The sequence below is a fragment of the Podarcis liolepis genome (assembly GCF_965112155.1).
Source record: "Podarcis liolepis genome assembly, chromosome: 6".
Classification (NCBI taxonomy): domain Eukaryota; kingdom Metazoa; phylum Chordata; class Lepidosauria; order Squamata; family Lacertidae; genus Podarcis; species Podarcis liolepis.
The window spans coordinates 77,099,351-77,119,470 of NC_139559.1; the positions used below are offsets into that span (position 1 = coordinate 77,099,351).

At 46.6% G+C, this 20,120-nt stretch overlaps 1 protein-coding gene across 4 annotated transcripts in view; it reads left to right on the forward strand.

Annotated features, from left to right (window-relative positions):
• The window catches only part of LOC310710335 (glyoxal reductase-like), a 70,371-nt gene extending 56,127 nt beyond the window's left edge, over window positions 1-14,244 (forward strand). For all 4 annotated transcript variants that reach the window (XM_083511235.1, XM_083511234.1, XM_083511233.1 and 1 more), the window contains one exon: window positions 13,956-14,244. Coding sequence is in view for 2 of the 4 variants with exons in the window: in XM_083511234.1 (XP_083367360.1) it covers window positions 13,956-14,057 (102 nt within the window). In the remaining 2 variants the exon portion in view is untranslated. The remainder of the gene's footprint in view (window positions 1-13,955) is intronic.
• Window positions 14,245-20,120: the final 5,876 nt, after the last annotated feature.

Consider the following 20,120-nt stretch of genomic DNA (forward strand, 5'->3'; position numbering starts at 1 on the left):
AGCTGTGATAGCCCCTCTCCAGATAGTATAGAACAATATTCAGCACCCCAACCTCAACTTCAGGATGTGATGCTCATGCTTCAGGGGATGCAGAAACAAAGATTAAGGGATAGGAAGTGGGTATCACCTTCTTCACCTGATGGCCCCAATGTCCTTGGTAAATCTGATCAATTGGTTCTACAGTATTAGGAGACTGGGTTAACTGCTGATAGTGCCAAATCTACTTCACCGGGACTCTTTTCTTCATCCTCAGCCACAGCTATTCCTCTTGACTGTATGGAGGTTGATAGGCAGATCTTGATAGCCATTAAATGCCCCTCAGGGTGAACTCCATTGATTTAGCCGTTCATCAGTCTTCCACTGCTCCTGCTTACAATAGTAAGCCTTTAGATGTTTTGATTATTGGGTTTGTTTCAGCTTCACTACAAGTTAATTTAGTTTTCATCTAGGTTGGATTTCGGGGTAAACATGATGTTATACACTTGACATTGGAACCTACTATTAAAACTTGCATTAAAGTATATGTAGTGTATGTTTTAGACAGAGCCTCTGCCCATTGAATTATCAGCCTGGCATTAGGTATGCAGTCATGCTTGTCTGATATTTTCAGAGTTCCTGTGTCTAGAAGTGTATGGAAAGTCTGACTGTGATTTATATTGTTTTAGGACTTCCTGCAGCAGTTTTCCCACTGCTGTGCTGTTTTAGCCGTATCACAAAACAAAAGTTCCTTGCTTTTTTTTATCATCCCAGCTTGTAGCGAGCTGGTATTGTTGTTTGTCCCTGAAGTTTTGTTGCTAACACTTTGAGCGGAGACAAAGTTTCTCCCCTTGATTACAACTCCTGAGGGAGATTCTGAAAACATTTTAAAGGGATGCCTTAAGGTCCACGCCCTAAATTACATTTGATCATGTTTTTAAGAGACACTTTTCCTACGGGTTCCGTTGGTCCATTTCTCACTTCCAGTAAAGTTTGGGCTTTTTCACATGCTATGTGACTGCAAACTAAGGTTAGACTCGGGAGTGTGTACTTAAGAGCAAAATAAAAAAACCTAAGCTCATACCAATAACAAACTTAGTTGGTCTCTAAGGTGCTACTGGAAGGAATTTTTTAATTTTGTTTCGACTACGGCAGACCAACATGGCTACCTACCTGTACTTAAGAGCAGATCACGTTGATGAGTGATATGCTACAATTACTTGCAAACATGCATGCATTGCAGATTTTCAGATGTATACCTAAGAAGTTTAATTTATGAAGAGGTTTATTATTACTATTTTGTTGGAAAGCAGGAGCTACTTACATTCTTTGCTGTTGTGTTTTCTGCGGCAACCTTGATGCTTCCTACAATAAACAAACACAATGTGCAGGGCAGATCCCTGAATGGCTAATGTGAACCGTGGGACTCTGACCACATCTCCCCAGTATATTCACCAGGGAGTATATGCATGTCCTTCATACTTAGACATGGGTGGTGCTGTGATCTAAACCACTCATCCTCTTGGGCTTGCTGATTGGAAGGTCGATGTTTCGAATCCACTCGACGGAGTGAGCTCCCGTTGCTCTGTCCCAGCTTCTGCCAACCTAGCAGTTCGAAAGCACACCAGTGCAAGTAGATAAATAGGGACCGTTGCGCCAGAAGCAGTTTAGTCATGCCGGCCACGTGACCCGGAAAGCTCTCTGTGGACAAAAGGCGGCTCCCTCAGCCTGAAAGCCAGATGAACACCGCAACCCCATAGTCGCCTTTAACAGTCCAGAGGTCCTTGACCTTTTACCTTTATCATACTTAGATGCTTATGTGCCCCTAAAATCCTGTTCTCGTGGTGGAGGAGAATATGGCTGTGCGCTCCCCCAAATCCTTATTGCATAATACATGTTGCAGGTGCCTGTTCATGGATGCCTGTTCATGACGGCATGAAGGGTGGAAAGTTCCCAATGTTGGGCGCTCCGCCTCCTTCTCCTCTTAAGGGAGAAGATTCATCTGATTCTCTCTCTCTCTCTTTCTCTCTCTCTCTCTCTCTCTCTCTCTCTCACACACACACACACACACACACACTGTGTGCTGCACATTACATTTTTGTGCTTTAGGCAAGATGTGCAAATGTGGCCACACATCCATCACAGAATAGGGGTCTTTAAGCCAGGGTAAGCGTCTTAAGGGATGCGGGTGGCGCTGTGGGTAAAACCTCAGCGCCTAGGACTTGCCGATTGCATGGTCGGCGGTTCAAATCCCCGCGGCGGGGTGCACTCCCGTTGCTCGGTCCCAGCGCCTGCCAACCTAGCAGTTCGAAAGCACCCCCGGGTGCAAGTAGATAAATAGGGACCGCTTACTAGCGGGAAGGTAAACGGCGTTTCCGTGTGCGGCTCTGGCTTGCCAGAGCAGCTTTGTCACGCTGGCTATGTGACCCAGAATTGTCTGCAGACAGCGCTGGCTCCTGGCCTCTAGAGTGAGATGAGCGCACAACCCTAGAGTCTGTCAAGACTGGCCCGTACGGGCAGGGGTACCTTTACCTTTACTATGCCTCTTAAATGGGCATTTGTATTTCCTGTAGGACTCACCAGTGCAGCTACAGCAAAAGTGCGGAAGCTTCTCTAAACTACATCTGAGTATTTCTGCATTATTATTATTTTTGCAGCGCAAGCCTGAGTTGGCTGGAGATTAGATCCAGCTAACCATTTGACCTTGTGTTCTAGCCTTAAAAAGCTGATTTGTTGACAGTGGGGAGGGTGTAATGGCAGGTGCGACCAGCACATGGAAATTGTGTGAAAGCACACTTCCTTTCAAAGAACAGTTACTGAAAGTAACAGTTATGTTCTGTGATTTCTCCCCCACCCCAAAGCTTTTCACCACCATTGCTGCTCCTGGCAATTATTTGTTTGACTTCCTTACAGTGCAGAGGGAGTAAAGCTACCTAAAGCAAGAAAAAAAATGAGGCCCAGCCTTCTCTAGTGCAACTGACATCTCGATCCGTTGTTGCATTTAGAATGTGCCGCAGGAGATCGAGTGTGAAGCTTTAAGCATTTATCCATGGGAAAGTTAGCTGTGCAAAGTGCTTCTTTCTCAGTTCTTAAGCAGCACATGGCAGTTACTGGATCACAAAGGTCAAAGAGAGAGCACACAAACTTGGGACGTTAGTGCAAAATGGCATTGCTCATTAGCAAAAGTAAAGATGGTGCTTCTGCTGCAGCTGTACAAGTTCAGCAGATCTCTAGAAATAGGGTGCTGGACAAAAACCATGAGGGTCCCTGAGGATCTGAAGACTTGCTGTACCACAGTGTGCAAAGCACAGCACAGGTGGGGATCCCAACTTGGCCCACAGCACCTTCCTTGCAGACGTAATGTGTTACACTTATCAAGAAAGCCTCCTCCCAGCCTCGCAGGAACGGAATACTATTTTCTCATATAAACTGGGAGTCTTCCTGTGTTCTGCTTGCTGTAGCTTTCCATTAACTGGTAGAGAATTTTTCTCGAGCTTTCTGGCATGCTGATGAATTTAGAAAACAAGGAAAAGGCTGCTCTCGGTTCTTTTGACCAGGAAATAACTTTGGCCTATGAAGTTTCATATTGCTTGATAAACAGTTGTGAGAAGAAGTAAATTTTTGCCTTCAGAGATGGTTTTGGCACGTTTTCATAGAGCTGGGGCGAAAGAACGCTTAAAAAGTTTTATCGCTTAGCCCACAGGATAGCATCTATTACTTTGTTTCAGCATAGACTTATTATACTTCTACGGACTTTCAAAGATTGACAGAGGTGTGCTCAATTGATTTCAAATATATTAGAGAATTTACAAGTGCACACATTTTGTTTTTGTTACTAAATCATGTCTATTATGCAATAAGAATTACAGTGCTATCTAGTATAGTGGTTTGCGTGTTGCTTGTATTGTTTGTTGGGGCGAAAGAACATGCTTTTATCAGCATATCTCAAGGCCTGGCTTTTATAATAGTATTATTTATAAATGACATTTACACCCCACCTACCCTCCCAGCAAGCTAAAGGTGATGTGCAAGGTTCTCCCTCTCTTCTTTATCCTCAAAACATCACTGTCAGGCATATTAGACTGAGAGACAGCGATGGGCGCAAGGTCAGCCCGCAAACTTCTCCATTTCAGTTTGCCACCTGGCAAATAAATTAATACTGACACAGCCTCACAGGGCAGGTGCTGGCTAAAGTTGCCAACTCTCTGCCGCACTCGACCCATTCTTGGGCTAGACACACACTCACAAATCAGGTTAAATCTTTTCCAGGTATGCTCAATGTACTGAAACGTTTGACCTGCTGAACTTCTGCTGTTAAATGTATGGGAGCAGAAAGAAAAGAAAAAGGAAAGAGAAGTTGGCAACCTTAGAACTACAGGTGAAACTCGGAAAATTAGAATATTGTGGAAAAGTTCATTTATTTCAGTAATTCAACTTAAAAGGTGAAACTAATATATGAGATAGACTCATGACATGCAAAACGAGATATGTCAAGCCTTTATTTGTTATAATTGTGATGATCATGGCAAACAGCTGATGAAAACCCCAAATTAACAATCTCAGAAAATTAGAATATTAAATGAAATCAGCAAAACAAGGATTGCAAATAGAGCCATATTGGACCTCTGAGAAGTAGAAGCATGCATATGTACTCAGTACTTGGTCTGGGCCCCTTTTACATCAATTACTGCTTCAGTGTGGCGTGGCATGGATGCTATCAGCCTGTGGCACTGCTGAGGTGTTATGGAAGACCAGGATGCTTCAATAGCAGCCTTCATCTCTTCTGCATTGCTCGGTCTCATGTCTCTCATCTTTCTCTTGGCAATGCCCCATAGATTCTCTATGGGGTTCAGGTCAGGCGAGTTTGCTGGCCAATCAAGCACAGTAATCCCATGGGCATTGAACCAGGTTTCGGCAGTGTGAGCAGGTGCCAAAGTCCTGCTGGAAAATGAAGTCAGCATCCCCATAAAGCTCATCTGCGGAAGGAAGCATGAAGTGCTCCAAAATCTCCTGGTAGACAGCTGCATTGACCCTGGACTTAATGAAGCACAGTGGACCAACACCAGCTGATGCCATGGCTCCCCAAATCAACACAGACCGTGGAAACTTCACACTGGACTTCAAGCATCTGGCATTGTGTGCCTCCCCATTCTTCCTCCTGACTCTGGGTCCTTGGTTTCCAAATGAGATGCAAAAGCTGCTCTCATCAGAAAAGAGACTTGGGGAGCCATGTCACCAGCTGGTGTTGGTCCACTGTTCCTAGCCTACCAAAATGTTCACAAGAGCGTGATTGCGCATGTCTACCTATGTTAGTCATTTGTGGCTTCGCGATGGTCTGTTGTGGGAGGCCATAGCCAGCTCTTTCCCAACTTGGAGAACACCCCTGTGTGATTTACCCGTATTTTTCGCTCTATAACACGCACCAGACCATAACACGCATGTAGTTTTTAGAGGAGGAAAACAAGAAAAAAAAATTCTAAACGAAATAGTGGATATATGATTTTTGTGGTTCATGCTGTGGCCATAGACATGTGATCTGACAGTGAGTTTGGAGTAGCCCAATGCAAAAATCCTGTGGATCCATGCTTTGTAACCACAGAGGAGGGAAGGAAGGGGAACCATGGATCCTCTGCTCACGACTGCAGCAGATCCCCCCGCCACCCGCAGGCATTCACTCCATAACACGCACAGACATTTCCCCTTACTTTCTAGGAGGAAAAAAGTGAGTGTTATGGTGCAAAAAATACGGTACCTGCAAACAGTTGATCACGCTACCAGGCTAATGGCTCTTTGTAAGCTGGGCCTATATAAATGATGATCATAAATAAGACTAATAAATAGCAGCAGCAATAAAGCAGCTTGACTATTGATTGATTGATTTATCTATGTCTGGAGTGACCTGAAAGTGGTGGTTTAAAAAGAAAGAGGAAGAAAGAGCTGCTCATCTATGTTAGGAGTGTCAGATGGTGCCGCTGTTCAGATTTCAATACCACTCGTGCATGTCCTTTTTGTATTAGAAACAGAAGCATTCGGCCAAAAGAAATTGTTTCGAAAGACAATTCGGAGTATGTAAAGCACAAATGGAGCCCCACCTCGTGTTTCCTCTTAATACAATACCCAAGAGTGTATCCCTCAGTGCCAGAGATAATTAAGAAATGCACTGTACCCATTTAAAACAAATACAACATTCCTAATTTCCTTCTTTGGGCACTTAGTAACTTTCCTCTGTTACTTCCCCATGCATCTGTCAACTGTTTGCTGATTTTCATCACGAAGCAGATTAATACTATAATTCTGTGCATGCCTACTTGCAAACAAGTCCCATTGGACTAAACTTGAGTGTCACGGCCTAGAAATGTTAATATCAGTAAAACAAATGGGGCTGACATTTGAATCATAAGTTCATAGGATGTGTCAGGGAACTGCCATCAGTGTCCAAGGGAGAGAGCAAGCTCCAGAGGGATCCCAGAGAGTGTCCCGGGAGTGGGAGAGGCAGCCCATCTTCTGGGGAAGAGAATCAGCGTAGCTCCAGTGGAGAAGGGAGGCAGATGGGGGAATCAGCGAGGTGGTCCCATGACTCCTTGCCGGGGACCAGCGGGGAGAGGAGGAGTCCTTCGCTGCCTAAGCCCTCCTTGTGCAGAAAGCTTCCGCGCAGGGAGAGTAGGAGGAGACTGGGCGTCAAAGAGCTTCTTTGCTGGAAGAACTTGTAAGAAACGCCCACTGACGGATTCTGCCAGCGATTGAGACAGCCACAGGTGAGTGGCTGCTCGGACAGGAAAGGTTCACTCAGGCAACCCAGCCCAGGTATTGGGACAAGCTTACGCACGAGCAACCCCTAGAACCATTACAGGATGGGACCCCAAAGTTGTTTTCACAAACGCAAGTGGTGCAAGTTTTCCACTTCAATAGAATTAAAGAAGTGCTTTTGATAGGAACATACGTTTCAATTTACAAATGGCTTTTGTAGTCATTATTTATTCCGTGATCAATATTCAAGAGTGATGCACTTTAAACAGTATTTTTAAAGCTTCTTTTAATGTTCCAAAAAGGCAGCGGGATGGGAAGGCTTCTCATTGTGCATTTGGGTCTTGCCCAGTGGATAGAAATGTACATTTCCTCACAGGTTTCCATTATCCCATTGTGCATCCTTCCTCAGGGGATGCATTTATGTATCTCCTTTGAGTCAAGATCTAGAAACACGCAAATCACTCATGCTTCTTTCACTCTTTATCTGAAACATCCTGGGCAGAACATATTTGGAGATGTTTGGCGTAATATAGGTGCTGTTCTGCACCTGTTATATATTTGCCTGGCCCTTACTCCAACGGAGACCAGGGCGACGTGCATACAACCCAGCCTTACAACAGAATAAACTACTACAAACACTCTCACAAAAACTGCAGTAAAACAACAGAACCTCTCAGCTAGCAGAAATGATAAAGACATCAGTCCCAATCGCCCTTTCCCAAACAGGCTTGGACAAACAAGTTTGTGCTTCAACTGGTGGAGGGCAGGGAGGGAGAAAACCAATGAGACCGACAGACACAGCTCAATGGGGAGGGATTTCCATAACTGAGGGGCCACCACAGAGAAGACCCTAGCCTATGTCCCTGCCAATCAGGCAGGATCACAAGCAGAGCCTTCCCTGCAGATTTTAAAGGCAGAGTTGGCTGGTCTTCCCATCTTCTCTGACCACTTGCTATGCTGGCTGGGGCTGATGGGAGTTGGAGTCCAACCCACCATGTGGTTGGGTTATGGGCTGTCACTGTCTGTGATGGCAGAATTAGACACATTTTTTGAAAGAAGGAAGGGTGGGAGAGAGTTGCTGCCACTAACTCTGGATTTCAGGGAACCATTTTTGCTATGCACTCTTATTGCAAGTTCAAGTCAGAAATTTCCCCATGAGAACTTTCAGCTCAGATTTATTTTTCCCCACCGAATACAAGTTATTGTGGGGCATCCCCTGCATAAATAAATTACTTTTAGGAGCCAGCCTAGCATGACTTTATGATACTAAGTTTGGCACTCTAGATAGCTTAGGTTTTGCTCATCTGGAAACTGTAGGCAGTCCACTGCACTCAGTCACAACTTTTACTTAGGACAGGAGTGAAATTGAGAGTTATTTCTGCAGATAAGCAAAAATCAGCTTTCAGGGGAAATCCCACTTAGCTTGGGTCCTCACACCTGGCCAGAAGTCCTGAACACTTTTAAGCCACAACATAGCATCTTTTGCTAGACCGCTCTGATGATCAGTGGGGGAATGGAAATGGCTGTGAAATAATAAAGAAAAGAGGAAAGATCAACAACGAAAAAAGTCAAAAGGGAAGGGTGAGGCTGATGGCTGCCCAGCTACAGAGTTTCCTGTCTGATTTTTCTGAGGGTAGACTGTTTAATCTCCACTTTTTGTTCAGTCTTTTTTTCTTCTTCACTGCAGCTTGCTTATTATATGACTGAAAAGCAGCTCAGACCCTCCAGTTGAGAAATGCCAATGGTGGTTGTAAAATGCACACATAAGGCATTTCTGACCAAGCTGTACATTTGATTGCAGAGAACTGAAGATACTACGGCTCCTTTCCTTGCCCACAACTTAAGCTAGAAGATAATTATGTCACCGCTCTATAGGCAGTAAGCAGGCTGCAGAAATTATAAGTTCAGAAGCCTCAGAGTCAAAATATATGTACTATGGGCCTGATATACTGTAGTAAACACCAGCCTGCTTCCCTTTAAAGTGGTACAACAGGGTGACGTGAGCTCGGCCTTTTCAAAGCTCTGCTCTTGGATGAAAGTTCCCTTGTTGAAGTAAACAAGGCTTGCGAGTTGTCAGATCTCTTCTGTATGTTGGATATTGGTGGAGTAAAAGATGCTTCTTTTAAATGCCCCGCGGGAGTTAAACAGTTTACTCTTTATGACTCCAACAAAGACTTCCAATTTGGGAAGCCAATGTCTGATTACTGAGCACACTTCTCAGGCTTCTATGAAATTCTGCACCTGTGAGAGAGAATGAATTTGCTGGCATAACTTTGCCATGAGATCCTGTTAAATTTCCCTTGAAAGCTTGCTTTAGCCATCTCTATATGACTGCAGTTTCTCTGCTTTCTTCACCACATAATACCCAAAGTTGGCATTCAGCGTACATCAAAGTATACGACATACCACTCCCATTGTTCCCAATCTGTTTCTACTTCCCAAAGTTCCAGTAACCTCTCAGTGGGAAATATATAAAGGATGGTATTCATGGCATTTGTTCTGTCAGCACAAGCACTTCTGATTTCACCCAGAAAACTAATCCGTTTTAGTTCTCCTCCCCCTGCTCCAGACAAAAGAAAAGCACAGGCATCTTTAAAGGTGCCTATCACGAAAGCTCGCAGACCTGCTTGTCTGCAGTTTGGCAGGTTTCTCTCACGTCTGCAATTTTCAGACCAATTGCCCACAAAACACATTGGGAGATTAAGTGATTTCTATTTTACCTATTCCACACCTGAGACTGCTGCCCTTGCAGGAAAACTACTGCAGTTATCATCCTGAGATTTTACAGGATTCATACCTCCAAAAGGGTGATCTTGTCTATAAATTTCATCCAGTTCTACCCCAAAATAAAGTTTTAAGACGTTTCCTTAATAAAAAATAAAACCTTAAAGGTTTCCAGCAGAAAGGCCTTTGGAGATATTTGTAGTTTAACAGGCTTTATCTACCGTATTTTTCGCCCTATAGGACACACTTTTTCCCCTCCAAAAATGAAGGGGAAATCTGGGTGCGTCCTATGGGGCGAATGCAGGCTTTTGCTGAAGCTTGGAGAGCGAGAGGGGTCGGTGCGCACCGACCCCTCTCGCTCTCCAGGCTTCAGGAACACATCCGCAGCCTAGGCAGCCCTGCGGGAGGTCCCGCAGGGATGTCTAGGCTGCGGATAGCAGCCTGCTTCCCGGAGCGTCGGGCACCCTGAAAGCAGAGTGCCCGGCGCTTTGGGAACACATGCGCAGCCTAGGCAGCCCTACGGGAGGTCCCGCAGGGATGTCTAGGCTGCGGATAGCAGCCTGCTGCCCGGCGCGAGGGGCGCCCTGAAGCAGAGCGCACCCGCGTCAGGCAGACATCCGCAGCGTGGGGAGCCTTGCAGGAGTTCCCCGCAAGGCTCCCCACGCTGCGGATAGCAGCCTGCTGCCCAGCGCGAGGGGCGCCCTGATGCAGAGCGCCCCTCGCACGGGGCAGACATTGGCCAGCCCCACAAGCTCGGGGGACAGCAGAGAGGCGCAGCGCCGCCATCCTGCTGTTCCTCGACCTGGTTCTGTTTCCCCGACCTGCTTTTGGGGGGGAAATAAAGGGAATTTTTTCCCCTTTATTCCCCCTCCCCCCCAAAAAACTAGGTGCGTCCTATGGGACGAAAAAGGCGGTACTCTGGAGAAGCTAATATACCTGCAAATTTCATCCCCTTCTGTGGGATGTTATATAATATAAATCCCAGATGCTGTGTGTTCTGTTTTTCTTGAGGTAGGGCACGTTGATTCTATGATCAAAAAGGTGGCTCAGTCACAAAGGGCTTGGGAGATATCAAAGAAGCTCATGTTTGGACAATAATGCAATTCTAAGTTGAGGGAATTCTACTATAAACTTCGCCCCTATTTTCATTCTACAGCTGAAGGATCATTTTATCTGCTTCTGCCGTGAATCCTTTTCCCATGATGGAGCAGCTCTTCGGGATTTTTCTTTTACTATTTCCCAGATGTTGCTTTGCAGAGTCAATAGTTTCTTAGCTTATTCAGGTTATTTTTCAGTTGATTCATCTGAATATTTGCAGCGGGTTGGACTTGATGACCCTTGTGGGTCAAACAAAATTCTATGATTTTGTTTGTGAATAATAATAATAATAATAATAATAATAATAATAATAATATATATCCCGCCCACCCCAGCTGAAGCCGGGTTCAGAGCGGCTAACAACAGTAAAATGATACAACATTCTAAAATCAGTTCATTCTAAAATCAGTTCAAATCAGATTAATGGCAACCATTGGGCTAGAGCAGTGTTTCCCAACCGGTGTTCCGCGGCACACTAGTGTGCCGCCGGACGTTGCCTAGTGTGCCGTGGGAGGGAGGCGGGCGAGTCGGGCTAATCCTCCGGCCCCGCTCCCCCGGGGAACGTGCCCCGTCACCCGCTTCTGCCTTGCTCCCTGTGACAGGAATTCCCCAAACTGCATCAGCATCTGCCGCTTGCCCAGCAGCCCCGGCGCTGCCTTGCGCCCGGCGCCCCCGCCATCCTCGGCGCAGGGAGCGAGGGGCGCGCAGGCAGGCACTGCCCGGCGGAGCGACGGCTCCTTCCGAGCGGCTGGCAGTGTCTGGGCATGACTGGCCTCCCGCCTGGTCCCGCGGCGGCTGCAGACGCGGCCGAAGCAGCGCAGGGAAGGAGACGCCCGGCCGCCCAGCCCAGCCCCGCACGCTCCCACTCTCTCTCGGCGGCCGGGGAGCGGGGCCAAAGCGGGCCCCCACCTGAGTGGCGGCTGCGTGAGCCAATAGGCGAGCTGGGGCAGAGGGGGAGGCGGGGCTCCGGAGAACAAAGGAGGGAGGGGGCACCCGGGAGAAGGGGGCGGGGCGGGAGGAGCGGGGAGCGCGGCGCTGCGCCCGGGACGCCCCAGTTCCGCCGGGTTAGAAGCTGGCGGCCTACCTCTGCTGGCCGTGGAAGGCAGCTGGGTCTGGGTCGCGCCCCGAGAGTGGCGGCGTCCGCGCACAGCCTGCCCTCCAGGCTGGGAAGTGGCTCCTAGGCTCCGCCTGAAGTCACGCAGAGCCCGCAAGGCGCCCTCGGCGCAACTTGGCCGGGGCAAAAGGCGAAGCTCTGGAGGGAAAGGCGGCCGGATTCCCCTCCTCGGCGGGTCCGGTGGTCTCCCGCCTCCTCTGAGGAAGGGTCTCTTCTTCAGCTTTTCTGATCCTTCGTGGCCCCGTTGGGAGAAGCCGAAATAAATAATGGCCGTGCCATTAAAGTTCTCTCTTTTATAAAAGGGATCCTAATAGAATCGTAGAGTTGGAAGGGATCCCCAGGGCTATCCAGTACTGTACAACCCCTGCAGTGCAGGAATCTCAGCCATAGCATCCATGGCAGACAGACGTCCCACCTCTGCTTAAAAACCTCCAAGAAGGGAAAAACCTCCCGAGGGAGACCATTCCCCTGTTGAACAGCCCTTACCAGCAGAAAGTTCTTTCCCATGTTTAGTCAAAATCTTTATTGTAACGTGAATCCACTGGTTCGAGTCCTACCTTCTCTACCTTCTATGCTGTTACTATTTTTTTTATTTTTTTTACATAAGTAAAAAGTGACCTTTCCCCATCTGGCATGGTGGTGTGCCTCGAGATTTTTTTCATGAAGCAAGTGTGCCTTTGCCCAAAAAAGGTTGGGAAACACTGGGCTAGAGTTCTGTGAGGATTGCCAAAGGAGGGGGTCAGAATAATAATAAAATTTCCATCCTTTGGATCAGTGACCACTTCTATCCAACTGGAGACAAATTTCATCCATGCATGCCTGAATCCTTCTTTCTAAGGATTGATATTTGTTTTGCTATCTAAGCATATTCCTCTGGCACCAGCTACTATGTTAGCTTTGGGGGTGGGGGTGCTGCCAAAAGCTGCTAACATATGAATTGAGTTCTAGTCAGCTATTTGGGTGGAATTGCATATGCTTAAGAAGTTCCGTGAGAAAAAACTTAGCTCTTCTGCAGTGTCCAGTGTTGACTGTGATGCAAACTTAAGAGAACAGTTTGTGCACTGATCGGTCTGAGGTCGACACATACTGCATTGTTCTTGCTTCTGGAGAGAGAATTCCTCAGGTTCTCACTCTCAGTGAATGAAAGCATAATGAGACTTTTGAAGAGGCATAAGTGTTGGAGAACACTTATGAATTCACCCAGGCACCTTAGGAGCACGGTTACACCCCTCCCTGTGCATCTGTTGGGTTTGGAGAAGGTAATAACTCCACCTGACAGTATTCCTTTGCAAAAGGAAAGCATCAACTTGTGCTGGTCCAAGTAAAAAAAAAAAGGGGGGGGAGAATTGGGGATGGTTTCAAATTTGTTTCCAAATAATGACCTTCACAAACTGAAACATGATTAAGCTCTGACAGTGCCTATACTAAAATGAAATGGACTTTTAAAGTTAGTAGTATGTATGTATCTATGTATGTATGTATCTATCTATGTATAATGTATGTATGTTGGGTCATTTGGCCTATAGGCATTCAAGGTTACTACAAACAAGCTGGATACAGACTATTGTTTTTAAGTGAATTGGAAGTGATTTGAGAAGTGTTTTGCTAATCCCACGTCATTTCCATACAGTTATTCCAGCCATTTTTTTTCTCTCTTGGTCAGATTTGCTTTGCTGGTGCCTAAGTAGCAGTAGATTGTCTAAAACAGGACTTCTTTTCTTCTTTTTCTTTGGCGATCACTCGTAGCCAAGTAAAATTGTCTTCCATGAACACGGCCTTAACAGAGAGTCCATAAGTTACTGTAGAGGCCAATTCTGGATCCACATGTCCTTCTACAGTGGGGACATACAGTATTTATATGTGTTTATACTACATTTTTTAAGATTTGCCTTGAGAGTGTCTATAAACCTCTTTTGTTGACCACCAGCATTATGCTTTCCATTCTTAAGTTGGGAATAGAGTAGTTGCTTTGGAAAGCGATAATTAGGCATCCGAACAACATGACCAGTCCAGCGAAGTTGATGTTGAAGAATCATTGCTTCGACACCGGTGATCTTTGCTTCTTCCACTACACTGGCATTAGTTTGCCTGTCTTCCCAAGTGATGCCGAAATCCAGCATTCCCTGAGCTCTGCGAGTGCAGCATTCTCCCAATTGAAGTGCAGAGTGTTTGAGGACTGGGCCATTTGCAGGGAAACCAAAACAAGGACTAAGGTTGAGTTTGTTATGGTTGCATTAGCAGTATACCAGAGTATTATAACTTTACAGGCTAACATTTGGCATCTTTTTCTTTTCAGGTCTTTGACTTTAGTCTGAAAAAGGAGGATATGGAATTTTTAAACTCCATGAATATTGACAGAAAACTGATTCACCTTACCTACCCATTATGGAAAGGATAATCTTAAAACATTGCAATGGCTCAAACCATGAAGATATCAGAACTACACAGATCTGTCTTGCTATAAATTTATTTTAGACAGCCCAATATACCCGTCTTCCTACCTCATTAAAATACCTTTCGGGAAATCATGAGTCATTCTTCATCCCAACTAAATCAAAATAAAATGATATTATAGAAGACAGCAACAGCCTTGTGATTCTTGCCACGTGCGAGGCAAACGGGATTTGCTATTGGATGCTAGTGGAAATGAGCTGGTCTGGTTAATTTAATGAAATGCCCACATACAGTTTTGCATGAAAGCCACTAAATCAGTTTAGAACCAGATGCTCCTGTTAGATCATCACAGTCTCGTTTTACTGGCAGTAAAGATCTTTAAACAAATAGTAGTCCTTGCTTCATGAAAGCTCTTTTAATTCAGACTTCTTGTAAGCAACAGATCCTTCACTTAGTTAAGGTGCAGACAAGGAGGCAGCATGTAGATAAGCCTCACTCTGCCTGCAGTGGCTATAGACCAGTGGTTCCCAAAGGGGTGGGGGTGGGATTACTGAAAGAGTACATATCTTAAAAAGGTAAAGGGACCCCTGACCATTAGGTCCAGTCGTGACCGACTTTGGGGTTGCGGCGCTCATCTCGCTTTATTGGCCGAGGGAGCCGGCGTACAGCTTCCGGGTCATGTGGCCAGCATGACTAAGCTGCTTCTGGCGAACCAGAGCAGCGCACGGAAATGCCGTTTACCTTCCTACCAGAGTGGTACCTATTTATCTACTTGCACTTTGACGTGCTTTCGAACTGCTAGGTTGGCAGGAGCTGGGACAGGTGCTCACCCCATTGCGGGGATTCGAACCGCCGACCTTGTACATGTCTTAACTTGTTACTTTTCTATTATGGTTTGAACAGAGGTATCTTACCCTGTTGTCCTTTCCTCCCAAGTGAATAACGTTCACTGAAGTCATGTTTTCTGAGGACATCCTAGGAACTAGAGGTTCTGCTTCCTTTAGTGCAGTCATGCTCTCTGGTTGACTGGTGATGGACATATGGACAGAGGTGGAGCTAGCTGCTTCGGCCCCTGGAGTGGCGCACAAGCTGTGCACCCGGGGGTGGGGCGAGTGTCTCGGGGGCGGGGCAAGCATCCCAGGGGGTGCCGCCCACAGTAAGCATCCAAGGAGGGCACCACGGTGAGCGTCCCAAGGAGCTAGCTGCCCATAGGGGGTGGAGCGAGCCACCCATGGCGGGCTGCTTCCTGGGCAAGGAGGAGGGAGCCGCAAAGCTTTGCCAGCAGCCTTCCTCCCTTCCCTCTTCCTTTTGACAGCTCGGGGGAGGCTCCCCCCCCGGAAGCAGCCCGGGAGCGGGGGGCAATGGCGCGCTGCCCACCCACGACTCCCAAGCCTCCCCTGAGCTGTCAAAACGAATGGGGAATGGCCGCCGGCAAGGCGGCACAGCTCCGCCCCTTCCTCCAGCGGCTTGGGGTAGGCTTGGGAGTTGTGGGCAGGGGGCACGCTGAATGTCACTCCCGTCAGTGATGACCCCCGGGATGGACCACCCCCACCGCCCCCCTTCCTCCGCCCCTGCTTCAGAATGCAGAAGTATGTTAAGGCAGAATTCCAAATGTTATATTTAAGGAGCTGTTTGTGTGAATAGCAGTGAGAAAATCCTATACACACATGGGAATATGCCCCACTGAACTCTCCAGGGCTTGCTTCTGAGTAGACGTGTACAGGGTTGTGCCCATTTGTCATCCAATTACTCCTGCAGGACTATCTTGTGCTGGTTTGTTTGCCTTTGTTCACAAGAACCAATGCCTTTTCTGCCATGGCGTCAGAAGGCTTCCAATCCTGACATTATCTAAAAATGAAACCTTTATATCCCATTACCACACATTCTGAGTCACTCCATCCCTTCGATTGTGTAATGTTACTCTGACATACCAAATCCCTCCGAGTAGGATACATAAGAACAAGTTTCACAAAGAAAGGAACATATTGTTTGTTTTCAGCCTCCATTAGCTCACTTCCTTTCAGTTGTCTCAATAAATTAGCAAAATATGTCTGGGCTGTAGCCATGAGGCCGTTTGCAAAGGGGTTTCCTTACGTGATTCTCCATGCTTTCTCTCTGACAGTTGCAATTTAACGGTTCTCTTGTTATGTCCGACGTCTATCAACTCAAAACATGAACGTGTTAGGGCTCCACGGCTGATGGGATTGACAGAGCAGTTTTATCTGAGTCATTCAGAAACAGGCGGGCGGCAATTGCACAAGTGAGGCGTTCTGTTCTACTCCCTGATAATTTGTAATTGCCGAGAAAAATGCCCAGGATAGAGCTCCATTTAACAGGACAGGAATCCCCCCCCCCCGTGTGATTATTAGTATCCTGTGGTTATGGATCATATTCACCGTTTACGCCAAGCCAAGCTGGAATGTTTCCTTTCTCGGGTCTTAGAAACCAGCGGCAGAGAAGCTTCTTCAGCCCAAAGGCTGCAACCCCCCATGGCTAGCCTCCTAAGGGCCACATAGTTCTTGGAATCGGTGGGTGAGGCCAGAGGCAAATTGTACTGTACAATTTGGACTACACAACAAAAACTAAAGGGTTCTAAACACGCATTCACACATGCACACCTCTCTGTCCTCTGAGAGGTGTTCCAGGACACATTCCAGTGATTGTCAAAGCCCTTGAAACAGATGAGGAGCATGTCCCCAGGCCTGAAGTCCTCAAGCTTGTTAGTTGATGGAGGCACAACAGATGTTCCTTCAATAATTACTCATAGTGATTATTGGCCAGTCATTGATCAAAGGTATCAATCAAGAACTTCCTTTGGGAGTCTCTCCCACACACCCCACCGGTTGAATCCTGCTCCGGGTTGGTATGGCACAGGCAAATCTTGACCCATTGCCCTCCTCCAACTCAGGAGCAGACCTCAATGGTGGCTTATTCTGAAACCGTCTTCTGGGTAATAATAATAATAATACAGTCGAACCTCGGTTTTCAAACATAATCTGTTCTGGGGGACCGTCCGAGTTCCGAAACATCCTTAAACTGAAAACTCAATACGGAAGCCTCAATACAATAGGAAAACTCAAAACAGAAGCTGCCTCAGAAGTTCGACTTCCGAGGCACGTTCGAAAACGGAAGTATTTACTTCTGGGTTTACGGTGTTCGGGTTCCGAAATGTTCGTCAACGGAGACGTTAGAAAACCAAGGTTCCACTGTAGTTTTATTATTTATACCCCATCCATCTGGCTGGGTTTCCCTAGTCACTCTGGGCAGCTTACAACATGTATTAAAAATGGTATAACATGAGACATTAAAAATTTCCCAATACATACCTAATGAAATCAAACCAAAGACCTCCCTTCCAATTACATTTCCAGCAACGGAGATTATCATTATTGTTTCCTTTGTTCAAAATAAATGGAGTAATATATTGATAGCAGGTTTATAATTTCTCCAACATCATATTGAAGAGCACCCCCAGAAATCCACCCTAAACTGATAAAGGCCTATTTCTCCTATATCTTGTGCACTTTATCATATACTCCTTTACACAAAATGCCAATATAATCTTACAGATCTTCAACAATTATCAGAGACAAGGGGAAATTACATCAGGCTGATTAAAGTTTTCAGATATGGGACCATATCAGAGTGGCACAACCAACAAGCAATGCAAAAATGAAAGAGGAAATATTTACACTTTGTTACAAAATGAAGTGGTAAGTAGCATGTTGATGTTTTAGGCAAGAGGAAATAAACTTTTGATGCATTCTCCGCACAAATTGAGGAGAGATAGAGAAGCAGTCCCACTATGTAGCAGCTAGGATCAGTGATCATGAGAATAACAGACGAGGCCAGGAGTAGAAAAGTCGTCCTGGTCCTTTGCTTCATCTTGACTTTCGTTCTTTCTTTTCTTTAACTGGGCTGGCCCAGAATAAGGGGCAGATCCCAGTACAGTCGCTAGCAGTGAATCAGTATCCCCCTAAGCTGGTAGAGCAGGGTGCCAGAAAAAGGAAGGGCGTTTGACTTTTAGGTTCACGTGTATACCCATCCCAATGGGAAGTTGCTGTTAGGATATTTCCGTTCCACCTTAAAAGGGAGCAGGCTTTTGTGAGTCACAGAGTCTGCGCATGTCCTGATCACAGGATGTTTTTGTTCTGATATTCCTTTCGTTTTCAGTCGGCTCAGACACGCTGACAGAATGGACGTGTTTTCTTTTGTTCTGTTAAACGCTAAATAAAGTCTGTAAATTATGCTCTTCTGCTCTTCTGTGATGCAAGCTTTCGGCTGCGTTTCTGCTGATAAAGAGGGTGCACCAGCCTAGGAATGATGCCAGGAATTTCCAAAGGCTTTGTGCCCCTAACTGTTGGATCTGCGTGAGTACGGGAGGCCGATGGACATCCAGAACTCCAGCTTGGGGGGCTCATGATGGACGTTATCTCCCTGGCAGTTTCCCAACAACAAGGTTTCGGGCCCAGATTCACGGCACCTACAGGAGAGTAAAGCTGCAACAGACTGCGTTTGAGGTATGTTGTGGGAAAAGCGAAAGAAAGAAGGGACGCTTTTCTTTGATCTACGGCAAGGCTTAATTGGCCTGGGAGCCGAGCCAGAAAGGCTTCGTGATTAATGAGCTGCCAAGATAAGGAGTCTTTCAAGTTAGAATAGACTCACGGCTACTGCCAAAAGCTGAAATGGAGTTTTTCCAAGCTTCTGGAGATGCTCAGTCCCTTAAGTTGGATGGGCAGAATTATGAACCCTGGGCAAAATGGTGTGAGAGTTTACTGCGTCAGTTTGGGGTGTGGCATGTTGTTTCTGAAACCCCCCCAGTTCCTCTGACAGAGAAATGGAGATCAGCTGATTCGAGAGCGATTGACATAATAGTCCTATCCGTATCTCTTGAGGAAATTAAGACGCTGGCTGGCAACACCACTGCACGTGCAATGTGGTCTGCTTTAAAAAAAGCTCACAAGCCAATAATCCCAGCCCAGAGTTTGACTGCATCGGAGGTCCTAGCTGTTTCCCAGAATGCGAATGAATGCAGGGATGCTGAGGGCACCAGTTGCAAGCTGCAGGGGGAGCTGACCGTCACGTCGTCCCAGGCAGCATTCCAGCCTCCAGGGGGAGCCAAGGAGTCGGCAGCTGAGAGCTCTGGTTCTCATGGGAACCAAGGTCATCGCCTTTGCAGAGGCCGGAAAGGCAAAGGTAAACAGATGCCTACAGATGGCCAGGAGCAGAGGGAGGGTGAAGAGCCCGCGGCGCCAGGGAAAAACAAAGCGTTGTTTACTGGCACAGCTTCACCAAAGGCTAAAGGCACGTCTGCTGACCAGAAGCAGGGGGGCAAGCTGCAAAAGCCCACGCCAGTGGAAAGCAAGATTTTGCTTGCTGGCACAGCTTCACCAAAGGCTAAAGGCACGTCTGCTGGCCAGGAGCAGCAGGGGGGCAAGCTGCAGAAGCCCAAACCGCTGGAAAACAAGGGTTTGCTTGCTGTAAGGACTGCTCCACCTGCCAAAGGCAGGTTTATTGTGGACTCAGGTGCCAGCCGCCATATTTCCAAGGACAGGCATCTCTTTATCTCCTTCAAGCCTCAGGAAGGTGAGATCCACCTGGCTGATGGAAGGACGTTGCAAATTGCTGGAGAAGGGACTGTGAAACTTGCAAGTTTGCACACAACCATCAGCGGTGTACTATATGTTCCAGGCGCTGCGAGCAACTTGTTGAGCGTCCCACAGCTTACTGGGCGTGGTTTTCAGATTTCCTTCAAGAGGAGCGTCTGTGTCATCAGTAAAGGCAAAGAGGACTATTTGCATGCAAAGTTTATGGATGGTTTGTTCCATATAACTTATGATGACACTGCTGTTGTATCAAATGCTGATTCTTGTTGTGTTGCACAAACTAACAAAGTTCTTCATGCAGGTTGCATTCATGATGCGCATCGAAGATTTTGTCACCTCTCTTGGAAGGCACTGGCCAAGATGCCAGAGGTGGTTGAAGGTTTGAACATCAAACCCTGTAAATTTCACATGAAATGTGTATCTTGTGCAGAGAACAAGGTGAAGGTTGCTCCAAAAGGCAA